Source organism: Nicotiana tomentosiformis, chromosome 1, assembly GCF_000390325.3.
Source record: "Nicotiana tomentosiformis chromosome 1, ASM39032v3, whole genome shotgun sequence".
Taxonomy (NCBI): Eukaryota; Viridiplantae; Streptophyta; class Magnoliopsida; order Solanales; family Solanaceae; genus Nicotiana; species Nicotiana tomentosiformis.
The window spans coordinates 28,334,649-28,361,730 of record NC_090812.1 but is presented as its reverse complement, the minus strand read 5'-3'; the positions used below and the strand labels follow the sequence as shown (position 1 = coordinate 28,361,730).

Here is a 27,082-nt window from a genome sequence, read left to right as displayed (position 1 = left end):
TAGTAAACTCTGTATAGCTTATGATTTGTACTACCGGTTTTGGGAATTTGTAAATTTTATAGAGTTTTCTATTTCAGAAATTGTTAGATATTATTTAATTATTGTTGTTATTCAGTAAATGTTAGGCTTACCTAGTCCATAATACTAGGTGCTATCACGATACCCAAAAGAAGGGAAATTAGGCCGTGACACCGGATGAACTGGTCCCTATTTGTTCCCTCTATTGTTCCCTTATCTGATTTATTGAGAAAAAAAATTATTGTATCAAGTTCCTTATCTGGTTCTCTCGTAAGTTTGTCAAAATCAACAAAACAAACACATAACTTATCATTAATATACAATTACAATGCCAAACCATTACTGAAAAGTGAAAAGTGAACGATACAGGTTTTTGTCATTGAGACAAGTAAAACAATGCCGTAGACTACATGTAAATCATCTTGCCTTATGTTTTCGCCTTTTCAAATACTGATTCGGACTATGCAACTATTTGAGCACACAATTGTAAATTCTGTTCTAATTGGGTTAAGAGCTATACTTTAGAAAGCCTGCGTGTCTTTGACAGGTATTTGAGCCAACTTTGAAGCAACAACGTTTGCTTTGATTAGATGAAAAATCATTAATTAATTAAGTGAATAATACTATACAATTATTATCACATAAAACTTGTATTTGAGTTGACGTTGAAGCACCAACATTTTCCTGGACTAAGTGGAAGAAAAACAAGTAAAATTATACAACAAAAGATATTGGTAAAACACAATTATTTTGAAATGATGCGTTGTATGTGGTAATTACATTTTGAGTTTAGCTATTGAAACCTTCTGTAAAGATAAAAAAAATACAAAACATTATTAGCATCACATCTAGAAATAGATCTCATTATCCATTGGGAAAATACTATTGCAATCAAGAACGTAGACTCGCACCCGAAGCGACAATCATACTAGACCAAACAGTTTTCAGAGCCACCGTATTTCTCCAGTGAACTCTCCTCTTTCCGTTCTTCCTTCTTGAAAATTGATTCATCTCCTGTTGGTTGTTGTACACAAAATCGGACCTAGGGTTTGCATGGTCATTCTTCCATTACAGTAGTGATCTAAATCGACATTCGAAGTTTTTTATAATTGGATATTCATTCTTTGTCGATTTCGCAACTTGTTCTGAACTTGCGAGTCCAGCAACAAGTCGAATTCCCGTAGCAATGGATCAATCCAGCAATCACGTAATCTCAGCTCTTCTCTTTATCCTTCTCCGGTTTTTTCTCTCCTGTGCCTTTGCTTTGTTGTACTGATGTAAGTTGCTTTGCTACCTTTAATGGCAAAAATGCAGGTTGTTGGAGTTGATACTACTTTTAGAAAAAAGTTCGACAAAGAAGAGTATTTGCAGCGTGCTCGTGAACGCGAAGAGAAGGTCTTTAAATCTCATAAATTATCTTCCATTTTCATGTTTTAGTTATTTACTTGTTAATTGATAAGGTTGATTTGTAATTTGATGCAGGAGGCGGATGGTCGGAAATCTAAGTGTAAGACATTACTAGTTGTCATTTCAGAATTTCTTCATTTTGATTTAACTTGGATGATTTTGTTTATTTGTCTTTTTAGTTTGGCTAGAGACCTGTATGCTAGTGTACTGATATGTGTGAGATGTAGAGAATCTCAAAATTGCCTAAAATATAAATTATTTTCTTTAGGATTGAAATGTACCAGAATAGTGTAGGATGAACATAGAAGATTTTTATGGTCAATCCTAACTAATTTAGAATGGATGTGTAACTGATCGATTGATGCAGTACCCATAGAGAATGAAAGTAGAAATCTTGGAGCCTAGAGTTTTACATGATTGAAACTGTAATGAATTTTGGTGCAGCAAGAGGACCTCCAGTGCAAAGGAAGCCCTTGAAACCAAGAGATTATCAAGTGGACCTCGAATCTCGTTTGGGAAAGACTCAGGTGTGCCACCACTAGTTCTCCTCTTTTATCCCGTCATCCCTATTCTCTGTAGTTATTACGAAGCTTTCGGCCGCCAGTGCAAATTGAAGGCTCTTTTTTTAATTTTCTGAATTGTGTATGAGAGGAATATAGATGGGAGTTTTCTGAATTATGCCTGCTGCTATTATTTGGTGCATTTGGAATGAAAGAAATCGTAGATGTTTTGATGGGATCTCAACTCCTTGTCATGTTTTTAACGGCAAATGCTTACTGAATGTTTTAGTTGGCTCAATCAGGCCCCTGTATCTAGCAGTGAGAACTTTTTGGATTGTGTCTGCTCCTTAGCTATAGATTAGTTTTTGTATAGGAGCAGACACCATCGAGCAGTATTGTAAATTTTTGTATCTTTTGCTCCGCATCATCTTGATGCTTATTAATGATGATTCCCTTACTTCATTTAAAAAAAGAAGGAATACAGTGATTTACAGAAGTTTATGTTTCTTAATTTGTTTTATTTGTATTGACTGTGGTTAGTGCCTCCTGCTTTTTGAAGTTTCTCCTTTCACATATTTCAACAATTGCTGATTATTTGCCATGCGGTGGAAGGTTCTCTCCTTGTGCCCCCCCCCCCCCCCCCCCATGATCTTGAATGTCAATGCTTGCGAACATGTTTTTGCTTGTAGTTTCTGAATTCGTCTTGTTGAAATAATTCAATGTTAGCCCGTGTCATTCATGTATTTCTACGTTTTGTCGATTTCTTATTTGTGCATTATCGATTTTCTGGCAGGTGGTTACTCCAATTGCACCATTAAGTCAGCAGGTATTTTCAATGGTCTTTTCATTACATGTTTAAACCTAACATGACGTTTGGTATGAGGTATAAGGTGGGATAAGATGTGATAAATTTATACCGCCAACCAAACATGGTATAAATTTTATCCCAGACTTAATCCAGGATATCCCATCTTATCCCACCTTATCCCATCAAATGTGGGAGTATTTTATCCCATCTCTCATGTGGTATAAATTAGTGTTGGGATTATAATCCCGGGATAATTTAGTCCACGTACCAAACGACCCCTAATTGTATGGATGCAATTCGTGTCTTCTTTATTTGTTAGTTCACTTTGTTGTTAGCATGCAGCAAGGACATGGTCCAGATAGTGGAGTAACGAGTATAGCACCGTATAAACGTTCAAGTTCCATGGAATTATGTTCTAAACTGGGGAATCCATTTCTTTTTTGAGTGCTAGTCTGTCTTCTTTGGAGTTCCTGACCTGTGTGGAATGCAGTTTCCCAGATACTTATCAACCCTTTGAAGTAGTACTCTAGAGGGTTCTTCCTCATAGCTAATGAAAGACGATGCTCCATTTTGATGTTGTTTGTTGAAGAATTTATTCAGTCTAGAACTGAATGGCAGGTGGATGCCAAGCCATCAAATGTTGAACGCGATATACTTTCGTTTGTCCATCTCCGTGTGATAAATCTTATGTTTGCATGACCCTTCAGCATAAGTGAAATTTCATGATGAATCTCGTGAACATCAGATCTTTCATGGTTTATTTGTTGACAATCAAATGGGAAGTCAGGACATATTTGGTCCCTAGAGGTTTTTTGCAGTTAGTGTTCTTGCAATTCTGGTACATTCTGTAAATCAGGCAGTTTCTTCATTGTTGCGGAACATAAGGTATTATGGGTGCATTATAATATAGTTTATGGATGAGAAACTTGTTTTACAACTTCTTGTGCACGTCATCGCTTGAAACACCTTACTGTGGCTTGCTTAGTGGTAACTAAGATTTATAATTCTTGGTATGATATGATTTTTTCTTTTACTACATATAAAATGATGTAATTTGTTGCTTTGCAGGCTGGATATTATTGCCCAGTATGTGAATGTGTGGTGAAGGATTCTGCGAACTACTTAGACCATATCAATGGGAAGAAACGTATGTCATATTGACAGAAATTTCCTTCTTGCTTGTTGCTGCACTTTGCCTCTGTGGCCTTTTTTTCCTTACTAAGTGCTGCTTCAATGGTTTTATACTCAATTGATGTGTTATGTTTTTTCAGATCAACGAGCTTTGGGTATGTCTATGCGGGTAGAAAGATCCTCTTTAGAGCAGGTAGGCCGTTGAATGTAATGTATTGGCAAGGAAGTATAGTTTCCATTCAATGACAACTGCACAAGGAATAGACCAGGATAAATTGGAATTTAGTTGAACTTCAGATGACACGAAAAAAAGAGAGAAGGTCAATCTAAAAGAAAAACTAGTATTTTCAGGGGAAAATTGCATATTGGGTGTGCTATAAGTGGGATAGCGAAAGCATTGAAACTATCCTTGTTCAATGTTGTCGACTATAGATGATAAATATACCTATCGAAATTCATGTGCAACTCAAATTTTATTCCTTTAATAATCTTTTATTTCATGATTCTCAGGTCCAACAACGATTTGAAGCATCCAAGAAGCGTAAAGATACAGGAAGCTTTACTGTGCAAGGTAGAGATCTTACTAGAAAAATAGAGGCATTGATAATCAGTCTCCCAGCTTAGCTAACGGTTAATGCATTTATTGTTAAGTACCTTATGTGTAGTGATAGCAAAGATTGATGTCTTTTTCCCTTTTTCTCTGTTGCACATCTCATATGAACTTGCGTAATTTGTTCCACGTCTGCTTTATTTTAGTGGGTAAAAGACCGGGATGCACATATGGGACTGCTATTGACCATCTTTCATTTTATTTGTAGATTTTGAGGAGCAATTATTGAAACAACAGCAGGAAGAGGAAGAAAGGAAACAAAGAAGAAAGAGAAGAAGGTTTGTGAAGCTTACTTTTGGATGTTAGATTTGGTAGACTTCGGTACTGATAAAATGACGCAGATGTTGGTCTTAGACTTGTCTCTCTATCCCTTACCCTCTCTCCCTCTCTCTGCTGTGCTTTCTCTAACAAACTTCCTTTGATGGTTACTTTGGTTGTTTGTATTGATATTCAGAAAGAGAAGGCTGCAGAGGAGGAACCTGAAATAGACCCTGAGGTTGCAGCTATGATGGGATTTGGGGGTTTTGAAACTTCAAAAAAGTGATTGCTTTGGCCATTAATCTCTCGCGAGAATAGCTTGGACTGGAGTAATCTGCCAGAGGCGTGTGCTTTATTTTGAAATGGTCTAAAATGTGAGAAATTCCATTTTAGGTAGTAGCCAGGCAGGGCAGTTGAGGTTTGTCAAATCTTATGTTTGTCAAACTAGCCTCCATAATTTTCACAATGAATGATTGTAACCACTGGTTTGGAGTATAGATGGCATTTCCAATTGTTCATTGCTGATTGAAGTGTCCTAAATCTCTCTGCACCACTGTCATCGACAATGCAGATTATTTTCATATGCTTAAAAAGAAATTTTATTTTGGGTTTAAATCCAGCTAATGAAGAATATCCAAGAAGGTTTGAAAGCTCTTGACGAGAACGTAAAATGTGGTTCAATGAGTGGTTGAAAGGGGCGGAGCTAGAAGCCCGTTAACGGATTCGGCCGAACCCAGTAGCTTTTGCTCGAATAGTGTATTTGTATTAAGAAATTTATTAAATATGTACAATATTGAATTTAGAACTCAGTTGTTAATACTTGAAGTCGTCATTATATAATTCAAAACCCATGAAGTTGAAATCCTGGCTCCATCTCTAGTTGAAAGGATAAATGTTTTTGACTTTTCCATTTCTGAGGTTCCGGATATTCTTGTATACATCTTTTATAGTAATACTTTCAATTTTCAGATAACAAAGCGGCCTTTTGAAATGAAATGTTCAGAGGTATTCGTATTGTATTGGTTCAAACAGAAGTTGAATATGAGAGTACGAAAAGCACAAGCAGTTCAAAACTTAGCAAGACATAAAAAGAAAGGATCCGGCGTAAAAATGAAAAACATATTATAAGTATTAAGAAACTGAATTGCACGAGTCATGTTTGTTGACTTTTAAACGAATGCCTTTCTCAAACAATAAAGTAGTTCCCGCCAAAAGTTGAATCTTACTGCACTCTCGCAACCACTCTCCAGTAGCTGTCTGGTTGTGCATATGAACAGAGGGAGCCGAGAGGTTGAGCGGAGGATTCTGCGCCTTCTCCACGGTCACAAATCTCGAACCCAACTCACTCAAATCCATGCCCATATCCTTCGCCACCACCTTCACCACTCTAACCAGCTCCTCTCCCACTTCATTTCCATCTGCGGCTCCCTTAACAAAATGCTTTACGCGTCCCTCGTCTTCCAGCATTTTCACAACCCCAACATCTTCCTCTTCAACTCCATGATCAAAGGCTACTCCTTATGTGGCCCGTATCAAAATTCTATCGCCTTATTTTCCACCATGAAACGACGTGGCATCTGGCCTGATGAGTTCACTTTCGCCCCTTTACTTAAAGCTTGTTCTAATCTTGAGGATCTGAAATTGGGTCGGGCTATACAAAAGAATGTGGTTGCACTTGGGTTTGAGAGATTTGGGTCGATAAGGATTGGGATTATTGAACTGTACTGTGGTTGTGGGATGATGATGGATGCTGAGCAGGTGTTTGATGATATGTCTCATAGAGATGTGATTGTTTGGAATTTGATGATTAGGGGTTATTTTAAAAGTGGAAATGTGGATATGGGGTTTGGTCTGTTTAGTCAAATGGGTGAGAGGACAGTGGTTTCTTGGAATTTGATGATTTCGTCGTTAGCTCAAAATGGGAGGGAGAAGGAGGCACTGACACTTTTCGCTGAGATGAGGAATAGTGAGTTTGAGCCTGATGAAGCTACAGTTGTTGCGATGTTACCCGTCTGTGCTCATTTAGGAGAAGTTGATTTGGGAAGGTGGATTCACTCTTATGTTAAGTCTAAGGGTCTCTATCCTGATCTTGTATCCGTTGGCAATGCATTGGTTGATTTCTTTGGAAAATCTGGTGATTTGGAAGCTGCTTTTACAATATTCAAGGACATGCCTCGGAAAAATGTAGTTTCTTGGAACGCCATGGTATCAAATTGTGCTTTTAATGGGAAGGGTGAATTGGGAGTTAAATTGTTTGATGAGATGTTAGATGAAGGTGTGAGACCTAATGATTCAACTTTTGTGGGCGTTTTAGCATGTTGTGCCCATGCAGGTTTGGTCCAAAGAGGTGGAGATTTGTTTGATTCTATGATTGGAAATCATGGTATAGAGCCAACGCTTGAGCATTACGGATGCATGGTTGATCTTCTAGGCCGTGGGGGTTGTCTAAAAGAGGCTCATAAACTGGTGAAAACCATGCCAATGGAACCAAATGCTGCTATATGGGGTGCATTGGTTAGTGCTTGTCGCACTCATGGTGAAATGGAGCTGGCCGAATGTGCACTTAAGGAGCTTATAAGTCTTGAACCTTGGAATTCAGGTAACTATGTATTGTTATCCAATATTTATGCTGATAGAGGAAAATGGGAAGAAGTTGAGAAGGTGAGAGTGTTGATGAGGGGAAATAGCATTAAGAAAGCACCAGGACAGAGCACGGTTGTTTGATTATTTGTTGCACTTCCTCAGGACATAGCTGCACCGTAGACTATCGGGTGTTGGCTTCTTGCATCAAAATAGGATCCCTTCTTGAAGGGATTTTGACCTCTTTGACAGTCTTTGGACTTTGAGTGATTTGAACTGAAAACAGCTTAGCTTTGGATTGTCAAATTAAATGATATGCAAGCTAAAGAGCTAGCTCTGATTTTGAGAAATAATGTCTATAGGCACTGTCTGCTGACAGCTCAGCTCTTGGATCGGATGATGCAAGTCTAACGTAAAAAAGAACTCCCCTTCCACCCCCTTTGCTATTATACTTCGACTAGAGGCCTCCTTCCCTTGTCCTTTTATTCAATTCGCCTCCATTAAAACAAAATAGTCAAATTTGGCGACTAGTATATTAGTGTTCACCCTCTCATGTATGGCCTTAGCTCCGAGATTGGAATTTGGTTGAGCCATTTTCCTGCCTTTTATTACCTTTGGATTTTAACTGTTTTGTCTCTCCTTTTTTTTCTTTCTTGGGAAACTTGAAAGCAAGAGAGTTCGAATTGCTGATAGTATTTTGTAGATCATGCCAGTGATGGAAAAACTAAGAGTAGAAAGGATAAAAGAAAAAAATGGATTTTGCTGATAGTATTTTCATAGATTTTAGTCCCTTTGAATTTTCACAGTTTGGTGATGGGAAAACAGCATGGGAAAAAAATGTGGAGATGCGGGGTATCGATCCCCGTACCTCTCGCATGCTAAGCGAGCGCTCTACCATCTGAGCTACATCCCCAGCGTTTGTGTAGTATCTTTCCCTATAAGATATTAAACTTTAATCTCACATGCCAACACTAACCCGTAAATCATAATGCGCTTATATTTCTCCTAATCTATTGACACACTGTAAGTATGATGCCGAACATTTGATTTTCTACCTACATAAGGACTGGCTCATAGATGTCCTGCGCAGACTTGCAGGACCTACTCTTTAAACAATTATAGTAACTGAATATTCGAAGATTCTTCGCAGATGCAGTTTAAATATCGCAATATGGTCAAAGAAACGTATAAATATCTATGCCTGATTGCTAGCATTATCGCAACGGACGACGAGACACTTTTCGGCAGGGGAAAGGAGTGAACTGGAACGTTTTATATACTCTCAAACTTGTGACAAATAACAAGTTTGAGGTTTTTTAAAAAAAAAGCAGGAAATACGTTTAGTTAGTTATTGCCAGACCCAGTATAGACAAATAACTTTGTTAACTTTTGTACCATATATAGAAGCCTGGATCTGCAAGTGAGCAGGAGATGAATATCTTGATTACTACATCACTATTTTACTATTCAGTCTCCACCGGTAAAAGTGGACGAAGTTTATCAACCTAAGTACATAAATCAACAACCTTTTCCGGCACAGCCCCTAACAGTGCGTCACACTGACATTCTGCCTCCAGAAACTAGAGTGCTTGAAGGAGCTAGAATGGAAAAGAGGGATTAACAGATATGTACCGCAAATAAATTAACGACGCCATATGTCCAAAATTCATGCAACAATGTTCAACAAAAGAGTCCAAAAGCCACTACATCAGGATAAGTTGAATGGTTTAGACTACTCTCACGACCATCATTATATTTCTATAACAATTGAAGACTAGACAATATAGTAGAGAATACTTCTTTTACTGTTTCACTAGAAACCTAGAACAAGAGAAACTATAGCCCATAGTGATAAACAAACATCTTCAATTTATCCGGTACAAAAGTATAAATTAAAACAGAATTACAAAATGTCACTTCCTAGACCCATTACTTGATATACTGAGACATCCATCTGAAGCCTTCTCCATATCCCATTTTGCGGACTATGCTGCACATGAATACCTCAACTGGACGGACATTGGAATCTGCCAGGTTTACCTTCCCCTTGCCAGTGGTGACGCCCGTTAGCCCCATATGGTAACGCAGTTCATCTTCTGAGGCAGCATATGGGATGTCTATCTTGTTACCCAGTATCAGAAAAGGAACAGTGGCCAACGACTCATCAGAGAGGAGAGCATCCAGCTCTTTCTTGGACTCTGCAAACCTTTCTTTGTCAAAGGAGTCCACCAAGTATACAACAGCATCCACCTTCGGAGAAAAGGAATGTTATAATAAGCACAAACACAAAGAATTATCCAAATTAACACTTGGGGACTTCTTAGAGAAGATACATGCACGAGCAAAATTCCATTTTCCGATTCTAGATTTTGCAGGCAATTGCTTTAAGCCTAGCAAGCATATAACATGATAGTCAAACTAAACAAGATCTAGTTTTGGAAAACAGAACTATAAACAATGGTCATTAGTATTTAGTAAAGCTATTGCATCTGTAATTCTTTGCCATTTTTGGTATGTAATCGGCTTTCTCACTTAAAAACTGTTCATAACAATCACACATTTGCAAATACATAATTTCTCTTTCATCCTAATAATTAACCCAATAAAGGTGATCTAAAGAAAGTTCAATGTTGTAAAATCTCTATGAATATGATGTTATTCTGGGAATTTGTACCAATAACAATGATAATGGAAATAATTCATGAAAAAAAAAATCAACGAATATATAACAGAAACACACTCAAACATGGATAGAAGATCTTAAGCAAGTCTTTTTGAAAGATACTTTAGAAATATAATAAAGTAGCTGAGTAGAAAAGACGAAACGGAAGAGAACGCAAATGGGAAAGAGAGTAACTATTCATGGCTTATTGGACACCGAAACTTCTTTACACATTTGGATGTGTTTTTGCAGGAGAAATGGCTGCAGCCAGTCCAATACTGCTCCTTGGATAGCTAAAAACTTCAAAAACAGGGGATATATGTCTATTTTTCCATATAAAGATTCAACAGTTTTCTCAAAGGAAATCTTTTACCAATGCAGATAAATATAAGTATATGGTGAGGTACTATTGAAACACCCCCAGATAAAGAAAGGTGCTATTAGCCAACTCCCAGTATCAATATATGCCTCCCATGAATCAAATAAACTGTGAGTAGTTTATTTGGGATTATGAAGGCATTAAATCGCTTGCCTAGGGGCAAAACATTAAGAGGTTAAGTTGCCTTACCCATAACACTTGTAATAATATAACAATATCTCCTTGATGCCCTTAATGAAAGTCTCTTACTTCACCAAAAAAATTAAACAAAATCAAATTAACTACTGGAGTTTTGTGCAACATGCATTCAGATTTAATATTAGAGAAATTCTTAAACCTTATCGAGGAGGTCCGAATAGCTACCAAAACTTCTGTAAAAGCATTTCAAATATTTTTGATCCCCCAGAATGAGAAATCGGCGATGAAGATGGGATACAGAGAGTAAGAGAGAAATGAAATTAGCAATAACAACTTGTAAGGCACTTGACAGAATTCACTCATCCTTCGTTTAAGACAAAACGAGTCAACATTAGTAGGACAAGTCACAATTTTAAGGCCATGTTAAGCCATGAAATCTTATTGAGCATGAAAATGTCATTACTACATAAATCTAAACACACAAGCACTAATGGCACCCTCAAACAACAAGCATAGCTGACAAGTTTAGCGCCATATCAGCATCGCAGACTAAAAGAACCCGCCAGGTATCAACCAATAAAGACCACTATCAGCACCCTAAGAAACAAAGTAATACACCATTTGCAAATCAAAATTCTAAACTAAGACAAGAAGACAAACAAAAAGCAAAATACCTTAGCATAATAATCTTTCCAAACACGGCGAGCAATCTGATGACCACCTAAGTCAAATGCCTTGAACTTGATCTTGCCAATACTAAGCTCCTCCGACGTTGGGTATTGTGTTGGCTGATGTTGAACCAATCTCTGCAACAATTCCATATCCCTCAAATTTTCAGATTCAAAATAACAAACAACCAATAGCCGAAAACAAATCTTCTCAAACTAATAAAAGTACTAAAATTTCTTTCCTTGTAAAAATAACAGCTTGTTTGGATCGTTGTTACCCATTGTATTGTATTGTATTGTATTGTTATCCCAAAACAATGTTTGTTTTGATTGTTTAGTTAAAATTGGTTGTATTGTATTGTTAAATCCATTGTTCCGGAACAATGAAAAGTCTCATTTTCTAAAACAACCAATTTGGTGTGGTGGGATTGTTTCCTATTTTTCTTTCCAATTATGCCCTAACTTATTACTCCATAATTCTATTTTACCCTTTAGCTTTTTTCATTTTAACTCCAAATCTCTAACCTATAACTCACTTCTCTTCGTCTCTTTTTTTTTTTTTGCCAACTCCAACATCAAAGGTAAAAAAGAATAGATTTTGCCTTCTTTTTTTCTTTTCTTTTTTCCCTTAATTTGATTTCAACTCCAATTCTAATTATTTTAATCTCCAATTAGCTGCATACTATTGGTTGTTTTCAAGTGTGGCTGTTTTCAAGTGTACAAAGTGTTATCTTCCCAACTCCATGTTTCTTTATCATTTTTTGTTTTAAATGATAGTTAACCTTATTTTTCAGGTTTTTGCTCTTGTTTTCACCTGGCAATTGAGTTAGAGTAATATTATTTATGGTATAATCGCTAAGGATTTTATGGAATATGAATATTTCATTATGGATTATACGTCACGTTGTTAGAAAACTATTATGTTATGCACTTTGAGTTATGGATTATATGTCGTGCTGGGAAATATTACTTATGATCTAAATTCTGAATAGAGTGTACTTAACATTTTATTTATTATTTATTATTATTATGATCTACTTATGAATGGAGTGTACTTGTAACTGTTTTTAATATTATTAACTTGTTCCACTAATTTTGTTAGAATTTGCATGAATTTAATTGTTTAATCTATTTATAAGACATAATTGGTGATAAATTAGTAGAAATAGTTTTTCTTAAATTATTTTTATGCGTAATTCTTGATAAACTTAATATTTAAAACAATTGAGGGTATTTTAGTAAACTTATCGATTACAGTACAATACGATACAGTCAAACCAAATAACAAAATATTATTTAACAGCAAACAATACAATCTATCCAAATATCGTATTCATAAAACGATACAATACAGTACAATACAATACAATACATTATAAAACGATGGTAACAATGATCCAAACAGAGTATAAGGCCCGGAAAAAAAAAACCACATCAGGGAATTGAATTTCTGGTGAAAAATGGATAATTCAGAAAATGAAGCTCAATTCAGAAAGAAAATCAGCTAATTAAGCATATGTAATAAGGGAAATTTAAAAAAAAAAATGCATAGAATTAGAGGAGAGACCTCATCTTTCAACATATGGAGCAAGGTGGTTTTGCCGGCATTATCGAGGCCCAAAAACAAGATCTTAGCCTCCTTCTGCCATAATCCCAACGTAGCTAGAATTCCGTAGAACCAATCTACCAAGAACATCCTTCTGATCCGATTCGATTTCTCCGACCCGAAGAGCCTAAATCAAAGTCCGATGATTGAGGACGGATTGATCGATGGATCTACGAGCAAAAAAGGGGGTTAGCAATCTCTCGATTTGATTCAAAGGAGAAGTGCTTTAATTTCTTCTCCTCCTCCTCGAAACGCTAAACACCTGGCTGGCGTTGAGAGAGAAAAGTCGAAGGTAATGTTTGTTTTTGTTTATGCATTTATATAAGTGGTGTGCCCTAGTCAACTAAACGCCCCTTCTGGGCTTTTTGTGTATAGTACTATATAATTTTTGAAAAAGAAGTTGTATTTGAAATTAAGTTAAAAATGATATTTGAAATTTTAAGTTATGTTTGGATATGTATTTCACGTAAAAAAAATATTGTAGTTTTGTGAATAGGGAAAAAAAATTTATGAAAATTTTGATGCAAAATTTTATGGACAAACATATTTTTTTAAAAAAACAAATTGAAGAAAAGAAAAAATATTATATGGACAAACGAGGCCGTGATAGATATCTATATATATCTATATTATTATAAAAGTATGAATACAATATCGCCTTATAAAAATAACCTTATAATATTAAAGCATAATAACTCACAATAAAAGGACATAACCGAAATTCTAGACATTAGTCTTGTAATCCTATTAGTTTTAGTACATAATACTACACGTTAGGAATCCTGTTAGTATAATTACTTTCCAGCATAAACGCATTAAAAAATTCTATTACTAATTTAATTTGAAAATGTATTATAATATCCTATTACTAATATAATTTGAGAATATATTATATTGTCCAAATCCATTTAGAAACAATGAGAACTTATATTATTATAAAAATACGAATACAATATTTATAGACCAAAATAGTCCTAAATATTAAATCGAAAAACTCATAGGTAAAGGATATAATTAAAATAACCTATTTTTTTAGACTACAGAGCTTCTATATTAATTTTCAATATTTAAGATTTTAAAATTAATAAAATCTTGTATATTAAATTCTTATTAAAAATATATAGGAGGGTTTAATAAAATCAATTTCATAAGAATCCTCCATATTGGCAGTATATTACCACTCCATAATATTCATTACCAAGAAAAAATAAAAGTAATATTAAATAAATTGTATAAAGCGTTGAAATTGAGAGAGAGAAAATATATCCCCATAATATATTTTTATATTATATTTGAACTATTTTCTACTCAAATAATATATTTTTAATTAATTTTTCGTGTAATACCAATAACTAAGAAAATATTTAAGAATATAAATGTGTGAGAAAGAGAAAGAAAAATAGTTGATAAGACTCAATATCACTAATGATTCATCTAAAAGTTGAATGTCATATCGATCTTTTTAATCTTTGAAAATAAAATTCATGGTGGATAAAATTATAATTAAGATTAAATATTTTATTAATAGTAAGAATTATCAACATAAAATAAATTATTTTTATATGTTAAGACCAAACAATAAAATCTTTCAATTAATTATTTAGCAAGAAAATTCAATTCAATTATTTTTAAATTCATGAGTAAAATTATTTTTCAAATTAAAAAAATCTTAGGGTACATAAATTTATTCCATAAAAAGAGCGTTACAGATTAAAAAAAATTAGAACACAAAATAAAAAAAGTTAGTATAGTATTAAGAATCAAACGGCCATACAATTGTCTGTTGAAGCACAATCAAAGCTAAATCCTGAATAAGAACAAGCTTTCAAGACTACATTATAAAGACTCGACTATGGTATAGTGGGATTATCCTTTGTAGATGCCTCCGGCGGAATCGAAATAATATTTTTATGTCATGCATTTTTTGCAAATATCAAATCAAGAGGCATGATACTATTAACAATAATAAGAAATGGTGTATCAACAATAATTTTATTATGAGGCCACTCACTTTAGATTTGATATACCTCTTCAAACAACTGAAATAACCATCATAAATATATCAAAGCAGCGCAATGTTGCTAAATTTATAAGGAAAGCAAAATTGATAATATGGGATGAAGCTCTTATGGCTAAGTGTCAAAAGATCGTAACAATTGTCAGAGTTCTGGATATATATTGAATATCAATAAACCGTTTGGTAAAAAATTAATGATTTGGAAGGTGATTTCTGTCAAGTACTACAAATAGTTCCAAAATCGACGAAAGCATAGATTGTAAAAACTAGCTTGCCAAATTATATTTATGGCCTCAAATGAAAAAAAAAATTAAGTAATAAGAAATATAAAGTAAGAATATATCCAGTATTCAGTGACTTCTTGCTTCGTATCGAAACGAAGAACAACATCTCATAAAAGATGATTTCGTAATAATAGTGCATTTAATAAGGGAAATATTTCTGTCATTATATTAAAACGCAATTTGTGCAAATTGCATGATAGAAATTAAAAAGTTATCTTAGCTAGTAGAAATGAATATATTGATCAACTAAAATGTCCTTCTGCCACATAGGTTTGTTGTCAAGTTTATTAATTCTTACGTATATTACTAAGTTAAAATTAATCTTCCATTGCATATATATTGATTTTGAAAAAAGAATATGCCCGTCATGCTACTGAAAAACTTAGATCCACCGAATAGCTTATGCAATAACACATAGATGGTATATAGAAGTTTTGACAATAACGTTGATACTGGTCAATGTACTTCTAAGTATAGTTTTATCCCTGAATTCAACTTTCGTCTTCCGAAACTAAAGAATATCTTTTTAAATTTGTGAAAAATGATTTTAGGTATGCTTATATTTTGCAATTATAACAAATAAAGTACAATGATAAACATCCTAAATATTAGACTATATTTATCGCAATATATTTTCTTGCACGTACAACTATATGTTGCACTTTCAAAAGGAATATCAATTTCGACAACAAGAGTTCTGGTTATGGCAAAGCAACCAAAGCATTAGAAGGAACATACACAAAAAAAAATATCATCTACAAAGTAGTGTTCGATAAGATACCATCACATCAAATACTTTTAAACTATAATACGTAATTTTCTAACTAACATGACTAAATTGATCATTTGTGTAAGTTCTAATAATGTCCTTTCATCTTGAGTTCACGTATTATACTAATGTAATAATATTTTTCGCCTTTTAGATAATTTAAATATTTAAACCATCACGTGTCATTATTAACGTGCAACGCACGTTCATAGATACTGGTACCATAATATAAATGATGATGCTATTCTTACCTTGCAATTTCCCAGGAAATACTTCTTCCGTGCAAAAAGAGTGGTAGGATACCGAAGTGCAAGAATCAACGTATCTAAATTTTGAAGTAAATTGAATCACCAACATTTTAAACTTTAAGAATATTGAGATATAAGAAACTTAATATATTTAAATTTAAAACAAAGAATAATACAACTAAAATTATAACTGCTTGTTTACAAAGTTTTAAAATATTTGATAAATGTTATAAAATAAAGACGGTAAAGTAAATAAATCGAAGACAAGTATAGAGGGAGATTGATATTTTTATTCAATTTCAATCTGTTATGTTCATAATGAACTAAAAACTCCTCTATTTATAGAAGAAAGGAAGCAGCTGCGAGGCTTTTCAGGAAGCAGTTGCGAGGCTTTTCAGGAAGCAGTTGCAAGGCTTTTCTTTAGCTGCTTGTAAGTTGTCTGCATGAGCTGCTTGCAATCTGCCTGTTTAATAAGAAGCTGCTGCAAATCATTTTATTGAGTTGATTGCAACCTGCCTGCATCAGCTGCTTGTAAGCTGTCTGCATGAGCTGCTTGTAACATGCCTGTTTAATAAGAAGTTACTGCAAATCATTTCATGGAGTTGCTTGCAACCTGCCTGCATCAGCTGCTTGTAGATAAACTTCAACAGAGTACTAAATGAATAATCTTCTTCAGGAAGATTATCTATAGCGGAGTAATGAATGGACATCCACAATATAATATTTTCATAACAATAAAATTATTGTTATAAAAAGAGTTACCATATTTAATTTCAGATCCATCAATATTATGATTTTCCAAGGACGAACCATTTGGTTTAAGAGCGGAATGTAAGTTTTGTAATTGTTTTCCTCTGGCACAGAGGCTTATGTAGCATTTCGACAAGGAACACTAAATTTTCAATATAAATAATGATCTCATTTCAATATGAAAGGACAGATACTCTGCATTGTCAATGTGAGACCTTACTTGCCTTGGCATAAGAGAGAATTTCTGCTTACCAAGTTTGAGAGTACCTATGAAGGAGAAACCCGATAGAACATGAAGTTGATAGTGATATGTGCGTACGACTCACTTGAAACTTCTAAAGGTAGCCATCAGTATAAGAAGAATATTTGCCCAGCTCAGCTCATAATAGATTACAGTAACTTATAGGTCAATGTCAATGTCAAGACAGATATCACATTTCATTTCATTGCTCAATGCGTAAGTGAATAATTGTAACTTGTAAGTTATACATTGTCAATGTCCAGACATACATCACTTTTCCAAATATTGTTGCTTATTCCCAAATGCAACCTATATATACCACAAGCTAAACGCTAACAGACTAGAAAACAAAATTGAATTTCTCAAGCACTCATTTAGGTAACTGATGTATGTGTGCACTTCTTTCTAGACTATTGCACAACATGTGAAAATCGAGCCACCAAGTGCCAATCAGAAACTCCTGCAAAATCCTATAAATTATGTATCCATCACAGCGGCTCCATGGAACTTATGCCGCAACTGACTCAGCAACTGGACTAGAAGTGTTAGCTTTAACCTGCCATCCAAATGTACACATATTATTGCAAAAGCTGAAAAATCCTTTTCTATTGTATCTGACCCATAAAAGACAACTGGGAGAGGGGGCTCATAAACTATCTAGTATGTCTGTGCATGATAGTTTGTGAGAATAGATGATCTATTATACCAGTTAAAAATGAGAGAGAATCTCAGTTCACAACCTAAGGAGGATTTCCTCCCTACCTGCAATTTTTACATGTACATGTGTGAGGGACCTTCAGCAAGCACCTGGTAGTCAGCTTATGACTTCCAAATAGAGGACAAGAAAATATAGAAGTACTGAATTTAGGGATTAAAGTATAAGCCAAGCTTCAATGGAATTTTGGAGAACTGAGGATATCCCACACGAGCATCTTCACAAGGAGATGACTGTACTCCCTTTTTTTGTGTGTGGATAATTAATGGTATTATGAGGAAATGAACTATGTTTTCCTCTAGAAAACTAAAAATTTACCCTCAATAACAGAAACCGAGAGATTACCTTTGCTGCCTTAAAGAGTTCATCAATCACTTCAGACAAAGTTGGATGTGCATGAACAGCGAACTTTATGTCCTGCAGGATGCAATTAAAATGATAGAGCAAAACAGGATAATGTTTCTAAAAGTGTGACTGGTATATATCATCTTTAACACGAGTCATGATGCTGGAATCCCGCTGAAGATCAAAATGGTTGTTAGAAAAGATTTAGAGTTTCATTATCGAAAGAAAACATGTCCACTCCATCATCCCTCCCCACGAGAAAGTAAAGAACGAAAATTATTTCTTATCCAATAGCAAAAGCTTCTACCCAATTCAGTTGAAATTTTTCCACAAAACTGTTCATTTTACGAGAGGAAAATGAAATGAAAGGTAATGCATACCTGTATACGTGTTCCCATAGCTATGGCGTTGGATGCTTCATGAATGAGGTCGGCAGCATGCATTCCAAAAATGTGAACTCCTAGGATCTCCCCATTATCAGGTCTATATATCAACTGCAATGGACAAACATTTCAATGAACAAACACAATCCTACTAAAAACAAACTGCAAGAAGTAACATGTTATCATATACAAATCCATGAAAGTAAATTAGAAAAGATCATCATAGCACCTTTGCAAGTCCCTCCCCTTCATTTTCAGCAAGGGCTTTTGTGTTAGCCTTGAAGCTAGTCTTGGCTATACCAATCTCAAAGCCCTCCTTTTCGGCTTTTTCTCTGGCTTGAGGCTGCAAAATGCAAGGAAACAATAAAACCTTAAAAAATATGCAACTGAAAACAAACAACTACGCTTCAGTCCCAATATTATACAAAATAAAAATGCAACTGATTACTAAAAAAATTAACTCAGCATGAAAGATGTTAACGAGCATACATGGTTCATTGAGTTTGAATACGCATCAAATGTATATAGGTGCATAAAATAGGGATGCTTGTGTAAATTTCAGACTTCCAGCGTCCAGTATCAAACCAATATACAGTATACAGTAGACTCATTAACCTAACTATTTAAATAGGCCAAATACATACGCGACCCCTTAAACTTGCCCGATTCTTTCATTTAGACACCTGAACTTGAGCTAGTACCTATTGAACACTTAAACTCCTCTGAAAGTATACCTATTAGACACATTTTGCTGAGATGGTCAAAAAATAAAATGTGTGCATTTCACACGTGGCTGACATGACAAAAGAACCAATGAGATAGCGACACGTGGCTTTTAATCCCAAGAAAAAAAAAATATTGGAGGAAAAAAATTAAAAAGATGTGTTCTTCAAAAGCTTCTTAGCACCACCAGTTGCTATGACGCCCCCACCCCCACCCCCCTACCCCCCAAAAAAATATCTGTTTTGCTCAATCCAAAAGATTCAAAATTATCAATACACACTTGATGATATTAGACCAATTCGATGGAGACTTCGAGGCATGCAGAATTTTCATAGAAGCCCTTGTCAAAGAGGATAAATATGAAGAGGCAGTTCACTAGTTGAGGACTACCCAACTGTTAGAGTTGATGACCAATGAGAAGATTAACTACCCATTTGATAATTTTGTGTGAAATTGTGTGATTTCTTGATTCCTGAGTGTTGGAAAGGCTGAGATTGCGTTTAAGACCCTTGAGAATGCGGTGAATTCAGGTTATTGGAACCCAATATTGTTTCTTACACAACATTAGTAAGTGCTTATTGCAGGTTGGGAAGAACTGAGGAGGCTTCTGATTTGGTTGCTGCGTTGCGGATATATGGATTACAATTAGATACTGTGCTTTACAGAAATTGAATATATGGGTATTTTAGGGAATGCAGACACAATGAGATGGTGTGTAGGAGGAGAAGGAGAAGTGGGTTCAATCCAGCCATGGAGCTTGCCGCTGGTCATGGAATTTCCGGGAAGGTGGTCAACACTCCAAGTAAAACCAGAAGAAAAGAAAAAAATGGAAAAGAGAAAGAGAAATTAAAAAAAAAACAAAACAAAAAAAGGAATGGAGTAACCAGTTTTGAGCTACTGACGCGCTAAAAAGAGTGTAAAAGACTCATTTTGCCATATCAGCAAAATGTGTCTAATAGGTACACTTTTGGAGGGATTTAGGTGTTCAATAGGTACTAGTCCGAGTTCAAGTGTCTAGATGAAAAAGTCGGGCAAGTTTAAGTAGTTGCGTATGTATCTGGCCATTTATTTAATATATGCTGAACATCCTAATAATACAAAATAATGTTAAACAATAAACTTGCTTTCTAGTGCTATAACTCATGAAATGGAACGATATTTAAAGAACAAATAATGTCCGGATACAACCAGTAAAGAAAGTGCACAAGGAAACACCTACTATACACAAACAAATTATTGTACCTCTGTTAATCCGACCATACTGATTTCAGGATGGGTAAAGCATGCAGCTGGAATACTTAAATGATTCAGGATATGGTCCTTTCCAGTAACTTGTTCAACAACTATGTAAGAAAAGGCCAAATGTTAAACATTTGCAGGAAACTTGCTCGATGATAAACATAGCAGCTGATGTCACACGAGATCGTTACCAGAGATTCCTTGTGCACTTGCAGCATGTGCAAGCATCATTTTTCCATTTGCATCACCAATGCAATACAAGTGAGGAACCTAGCAACCACAAAGCCTAATGAGTTGAAAGAAAATTGGCCAGAGAAATCCAAAAGAAGAAAAGTATTCATGCCTACCAACTCTCCATTGGCATCAATAACACACATGCGTTCATCAACAGGAACAAATCCACGTTGTGTTTGAACATTTATCTGTTTATAAAACAAAAATATGAGATGTCATAACATTTATGAAGTTAGTTTCAGTAAACACTGATGCAACTAACATTTTCCAGGCCAAGTCCCTGCGTGAATGGAGCCCTTCCAGTTGCAATTAGAGCAGCATCTACCTGCAGCAGAATAAAATAATTTGGGAACATATCATATGCTAGTGACAGGAATCGAGTATACTGCAGAGTACAGAAGATGTGGAGAACAAGATATTAAATCTGATTGCAGGCAACAACTAAAGCGAAGCTGTTCTCCCTCTTTTGATATTCATTACCACTATTCAGAAAGAACTACCTATATAGTCGTACAATGACGTGTAGCAAGAATGTTGCTAAACTGATACAGTTTATCCAGTAATTAAGTTATGCTGTACCACCGACTTAAGCTGTGCACTTAATTTACTCATATAATAATCACAATGTGCTTATCTAGTGTATAGTCTTGCAATGAAGTACCTATATGACAGGTCAATCCAACAGTATTTTTTCTCAATAAACATGCAAGTCCAACAACAATAAAACTTAAACAATGAATAAGACCTATGATGTCACAGAAATACCCATTAAAGGTAATTTACAATTCAAAGACTTTAAATTTATTAATTTGCTTATTTTGTCTACAGTTGGATATGATTTAAGATTTATGATCTTAACCAGTAACCACGATCCGAGACCGAAAGGATACAGCTTCCATCCAAAAGTATGAATTAAAAAGGCCAAATACATACGCTGCCCCTTAAACTCGTTCCATTTTTTCATTTAGACACTTTAACTATTCCTTGCTCCTATTGAACACTTGAACCTAAACTCAAGTGTGTTCAATTAGACACAACTTGCTGACATGGCACGTAGCGTGTATCTCACTTAAAACAGAGTGCGTTTTGCTGGAAATTCTGAAGGTTTCGCCGCAAAGATGATTTTCGGGTGACAAATTTTTGAAGCCGTTTTTTACTAATTCCGGCAGCCACCATAGTCACTGCTGCTACCACTCCCTGTATCTTCTTATCAAATTCATACAGTAGAAAGTTTGGAGAAATGGAATCACTTTGATTTACGGTCCTGGATCTTTAGTAGATCTTAGAAAAATTATTTCTTGCTCATTAATGATGTGATCCACTATTTTTATAAAAACATCACGGTGTTGTATTATCAACAGTTATTATTAGTGAGAAATAAGAAATGCAATTAGAATTAATTGCACTCATTCTGGTTAATCATTGGTTTTTGGACAGATTATTTCAATTCAAACTTTTTATACCAGAATAAATATCTTCTTCTTTCACCATGGCCACTGCATCCCATTTCTACAACACAACATAAAGCAGTTTAGAAAGGCAATTTAAAACATCAGTTTCAGTGTTCCCCCTTCAAGCTATTTTTAACAAAACCAGCAGAAACTAGCCACTAGCTCCCCCCAATTACTCTCCATTTTCTTATGCCATTTCCCAATTCTTCATAACAAAAAATAGAAACTGAGAGAGAGAGAGAGAGATGTGCAAGGAAGTACCCAAATCAGAGAGGATTCTTCTTTTCTGGAGTAAGGCAGCACTCAACTTTTTGTCAAAAGATTCCGGTCGGCCTTCTTTTTTCCGTTACCGTCAGTCAATGTCAATTTTTCTGTTTAAAATTTCAGACTTTGACCTTTTTCATCTCTTTGCGTACGTGTCAATTTTTTATTGGTTTGATCTGCCATGTCAGTGACGAGTGATATTCACACACCCTAATTTGTTTAGAGTTGCCAAATTTGTGTTCAGTTGGCACATTTTTGGTAGAGATCAAGAGCTCAATAGGAACAAACCTTAGTATAAGTGTCCAAGTGAAAAATTCAGGCAAGTTTAAGGGGTTGTGTATGTATTCAGCCAATTAAAAATAACAAAGTTAAACTCCTCTGAACAAAAAGCTACAACTTACTTCCAATGTATCCTTCAGTTCCTTAGTCTTTGCATCAATAAGCTCGATAGTCACTGGTTTTCCATCCTTTGCTGGAGTTATCTGAAGAAGGTGCAACAAAATTAAGATAACTGGTTGTCACGCAGAGATTCAGGCTAGTGCGTGCATATATTACCTTGCTAGCAAATACACCTGTATGATAATCAATTTTTCGAGGATTTATGAGGACTCGCTGTGCCAATTTCCCAATCTCAGGATCAAAGCCGGGCATGAGCTGATCTAAAGCCTCAACAAAGGTGACCTGTGCAGTTATCCAGTGGTCAGCACAGAAAGAAAGATTACGAAAGAAAAGATTGATGTTCTGTTGCCACAGATACGGTCTTGAAGAAAGAGAGCCTTTACCTCACTTCCAAGTGCCGTATACACATCACTGAATTCTAGTCCAATGTACCCACTTCCGACAATAGCAATCCATTGGGGTATTGATTCCAATTTGAGCGCATGATCACTTGTTATCACTGTCTTACCTGCAAAGAAAGCATCAGTATCATTTAATGATACAAGTTCAATGTATGTGTGTGTAATGTCTCATGTCTAAATATCTACCAGCAATTCAACATAGATGAGCTCAAGTAATTGTAGGAAAATCAATTCCAAATCTTGATGCAAAACGTTTAGTACAATGTCAGTCAAATAATGTTATATAACTTGTCTAGATGACAATATAGCATTGCCACTTGCCAGACACATCATAGAGCTAACCAACAACGAGTGAACAAATCCTTTCGCCAAACGAGTTTAGGATTTGTGCACCTAATCTTTCATAAAAGGTGCTCTCTAACATTTATGCTCAAGAAACATAGCAGATGTATAACCAAGTCTTACTAACAAGTTTTTATCTGCAAGCAGAGTATATGCTACTTCACAAGCTCATTGAATAAACAATGGATCTATAGAAATTCCACTTTCAATAAATCTTAGAATCTCCATCCCATCAGTTGATGCTGCGAAAGATAAAAATCTCTGAGTTCAAGAGTATTATGACGTTTAGCATGAAGCATCCACGCTACTAGCTTTGCAGCAGGCCACATCCTTCAGTATATCATACATAAAAAAAGACTTGCAACTCGACAATTCAGTTGTTTATTTCATCATGAACAGTCAATAATAATCAAGAGGAAAGCACTTACCATCAACCTCTATGCCTTTGGGCACAGAGGGGACAGAACCAGTAGCAATTATTATATCTTTTGCTGTTATAACAGTATCTCCATATTTGACTTTTTGGGGACCCTAAAAAGGCACAACAAAAGCTTCATCATCTAAATCCAATTGGTTATAGATATAAAAGGTTAGGAGATAATAGTAATAGTAATCTGCAACAGATAAACGTACCAAAATTGTTCCAAAACCTGTCAATATATCCACACCAAGGGCTTTCATTGAATTGGTCAAATTACTACGTATCTTGGAGGCCAAATTATTTGCATGGTCAGCAACACCTTGTCTGTCATATCCAGCGGCAGCAACCTTACATGAAAGATAAGTGATGCACCCCAAGTACAGTAAATATATCAAGTCAGAACTGAGAGCCAAAAACTAAAAACGAGTGTAAAAGACCTGAGTTAAAAATTCCATTAGGAGGGCTCGAGCTTCCTTTCTAGATGCAACTTAATTAACAAACAATGCATAGTCTTAAGTTCATCTAAACACAAAAAGTAGGTACCAGAAAGATGTGTCAGTTGTCGTAGTTTATGCATGAATTGTTTCATCTACTTTTACTCCTACATCCCTGATTTTAAATGATTTATGACTGCTATGCTATGGGAGTTCAGTAATCATTGTAGCCCTATATACACCCCCAGAAAAGAGAGGTATGTAACAACCATTATCATGTCTGTATCTCCCAATATTAGGGTAAACGCAAAAAACAAACTTCCCCATTTTGACTTGTCTGTTTAGTAACAGTTTAGATACAAGTATAGTACCCAGTACGATTATGACACGCAAGTACAAAAAGTTTTTGAGATATGGGGATCAGGTACGAATTTCAGTATGAAGATATATGCAGTCTTTTTTTTCATAATTTTCATTATATGTTTATAGTTTAAAGATATTATAAAAATGAACTAATAACTGTCGGTAACAAAAGCGAAAAGTAAGAATAGACATTCTATCAGTTATACAAATTTAAACAGTATAAGCTATGAATTGAAGTCACCCAGCATGTTTATTAAAAATCATTAGCTATTTGGTGCGAACATCAAACACATTAAAAACAGAGGTGCATCTCTAACTTAATCTAAAAATCCCAATTTTTGTTTAAAATTGCATTTTGGCCGAATAATATCCACTTTGACCACAATGCACCCAATTACTGGGCATCATCTCCATAATAAGGATACGTACCCTGTACCAATATGAAGTTCAGAAGTTAGCACTGTGCTTCTAAGGTTTGCTCCTAAAATATTCCATGATGCATTACCTCGTCCTCATGAAGTCTAAGTTTTGTGATTATGCAACAAAATACCCAAACGATCAAACAAACCGACATATGCCATATCAGGGCCCCATGTCAGAACCTAAACATATTAGGCTTCTAGGAGAAAGAATGAGAATTACCTGGAGACCAAAAGACTTCATATGTTGTTCATTCTGAAGCTCCCGCATGCGACCACTCACAGCTAGAAGGGCCTTGGAAGGAACACAACCCCTATTTACACATGTTCCTCCAACTACATCCCCTTCGATGATAGAAGTTTTCAAGCCCTGCAAAGAGATTTAAGTAATTATGCACATTATTCACTGGAAAAAGAAATGGAGCCTTCTTGTTCAACCCAATTTCTCATTCCATCCAGGCTTCAACGATCTCACAATGAAGTTGCATCGAATTATAGAAGTGAAATTGATGTTTTATAGGAGTTCCTCTCCACAATAATCATCACCAAGTTATATTGTTTATTTCTTTTCTCTTCTTTTGTTTAGTTTCTTATGGGTCGATAAGTTTATCGCCTAGCACTCTGTCTCCATTTTCCATTTCTGTGTCCCCTGTTCTTAACTGCTTTCATGATTACAAATGATTCTTCATTCAAGAATTACGCTCAATAATATAGCCAAATTAAGCACCTATTCCAGTTTCCTTCTATTGATGAGTCAAACATATTAGTTCTAAACATATAGAGTAATAAAGAAAGCAGATAAAGCTAGCTCAACAAGTAATTTCAACTGAAAAAAGAGCAAGACAGCTTCAAATTCCACTGATAATATTCGGAAACGGCGAGTGAAAACTCTTTCAAGTATTCAGCAACATAACAAAGCATAACACTGGTGGAACAACAAATCATCAATTAGCTAGTACTAACAGAACTCAACAACAAAAAAGGTAGTTTACCTTCTCGACGGCATGAAGAGCAGCACCATGACCACCAACACCAGCTCCAATAATAACCAGATCATAATCAAATGCCTTAGAAGGAGCTCCATTTCCACCTAAAGAAGCCGCGATTCTGTTGGAACAAAAACGCCTGGTTGTAGATGACTGGAAATGCGTCGAAAGAGACGAATTCAACGACTTGAAATCAAAAGCCTCCCTTCTGAGGCCGCAGAATCGAAGTGATCGCGGAGTCAGCGAATTGACATTGGCATTGGAAACGGCGGCGGAGCAGTCCGATCTGCGGATCGTCGAAGGAGAAGAGAGCGAAAGAGAAATTGAAGACTGCATTGTGATTTAGGGTTGGAGAGGAAATGTGGGGAGTAGGAGAAGGTTGTGAAGGAGGAGGAGATATATGGGAGTGTGTTGAAGCTTTGAGAGCTCCGTTGGAGGTGGCGGAGTTAACTATGTGAAAGTTCCCTTGTAGTATGTGTTCTTCTCGTACACTGTGTGTGTGTGTTTTTGTTGGTTGGATGAACAAACAACTACTAATATTTATTTGGTTTGCACTTGGCGCTATGTTTTCCTCTCTTTAATTACCTACTTGTTATAAAATAAAAGTAACGTAACAAAGTAAAGTAACAAGAATAGAAATTATACAAGGCACGAGAGAACTCTTTTGTGTAATTTTTCTATCAGAGTGCAAGGCTATTTATAAGCCTAAAAAAGTGATCCATCAAAAAGTAAGGAAAATAGGTCTCCATAGCAACATGGGCATCCAGTGTCTTAAATTATTCACAACACTCCTCCTTAAATGTTCATGTAAAATAAATATAGTTTACTAAGATTTTACTAGAAAAGAATACATAGTTATATGTAATACGCATTACTTGTTGTCTTGTTA

The 27,082-nt window shown here is 35.3% G+C and overlaps 4 protein-coding genes and 2 non-coding genes across 8 annotated transcripts; 2 read left to right on the top strand and 4 right to left on the bottom strand.

The window, feature by feature from the left end:
* Window positions 1–902: 902 nt before the first annotated feature.
* LOC104090355 (uncharacterized) lies at window positions 903–5,266 on the top strand. Of its 3 annotated transcripts, none has more exons than XM_009595419.4 (10): window positions 903–1,225; window positions 1,333–1,413; window positions 1,501–1,525; window positions 1,870–1,952; window positions 2,719–2,751; window positions 3,802–3,880; window positions 4,005–4,057; window positions 4,375–4,435; window positions 4,683–4,752; window positions 4,929–5,266. In XM_009595419.4, the coding sequence occupies exons 1-10, from the start codon at window positions 1,205–1,207 to the stop codon at window positions 4,960–4,962; spliced, it is 540 nt and encodes a 179-aa protein (XP_009593714.1). In that variant the 5' UTR covers window positions 903–1,204; the 3' UTR covers window positions 4,963–5,266. The 3 variants fall into 3 exon arrangements, with proteins under 3 accessions (XP_009593714.1, XP_018624352.1, XP_018624351.1); XM_018768836.3 differs by having other exon boundaries at window positions 1,068–1,225; window positions 4,683–4,756; window positions 4,929–5,174; XM_018768835.3 differs by lacking the exon at window positions 903–1,225 and having other exon boundaries at window positions 1,802–1,952; window positions 4,929–5,107.
* A 610-nt stretch (window positions 5,267–5,876) lies between these two features.
* LOC104090356 (pentatricopeptide repeat-containing protein At1g09190) lies at window positions 5,877–7,626 on the top strand. Its single transcript, XM_009595420.4, has one exon. It carries the CDS (start codon window positions 6,002–6,004, stop codon window positions 7,454–7,456), a length of 1,455 nt encoding a protein of 484 aa, XP_009593715.1. The 5' UTR covers window positions 5,877–6,001; the 3' UTR covers window positions 7,457–7,626.
* A 526-nt stretch (window positions 7,627–8,152) lies between these two features.
* Window positions 8,153–8,225, bottom strand: TRNAA-AGC (transfer RNA alanine (anticodon AGC)). Its single transcript has one exon. It is a non-coding gene; the product is annotated as a tRNA-Ala (tRNA).
* Window positions 8,226–8,968: 743 nt separating this feature from the next.
* Window positions 8,969–13,118, bottom strand: LOC104090357 (small COPII coat GTPase SAR1A-like). The gene is made up of 3 exons (XM_009595421.4): window positions 12,727–13,118; window positions 11,166–11,297; window positions 8,969–9,562 (listed from the first exon to the last, which is right to left on the bottom strand). The coding sequence occupies exons 1-3, from the start codon at window positions 12,853–12,855 to the stop codon at window positions 9,242–9,244; spliced, it is 582 nt and encodes a 193-aa protein (XP_009593716.1). The 5' UTR covers window positions 12,856–13,118; the 3' UTR covers window positions 8,969–9,241.
* Window positions 10,364–10,483, bottom strand: LOC117275291 (small nucleolar RNA snoR83). The gene has a single exon (XR_004505447.1). It is a non-coding gene; the product is annotated as a small nucleolar RNA snoR83 (small nucleolar RNA).
* Window positions 13,119–17,246: 4,128 nt separating the features above from the next.
* LOC104090358 (dihydrolipoyl dehydrogenase 2, chloroplastic-like) lies at window positions 17,247–26,706 on the bottom strand. Its single transcript, XM_009595423.4, has 15 exons — window positions 26,200–26,706; window positions 25,431–25,577; window positions 24,204–24,338; window positions 23,999–24,101; window positions 23,211–23,335; window positions 22,984–23,109; window positions 22,830–22,910; window positions 20,976–21,038; window positions 20,827–20,901; window positions 20,671–20,749; window positions 20,483–20,583; window positions 18,747–18,860; window positions 18,515–18,628; window positions 18,135–18,206; window positions 17,247–17,630 (listed from the first exon to the last, which is right to left on the bottom strand). The coding sequence occupies exons 1-15, from the start codon at window positions 26,527–26,529 to the stop codon at window positions 17,583–17,585; spliced, it is 1,713 nt and encodes a 570-aa protein (XP_009593718.1). The 5' UTR covers window positions 26,530–26,706; the 3' UTR covers window positions 17,247–17,582.
* Between the last annotated feature and the right edge of the window lie 376 nt (window positions 26,707–27,082).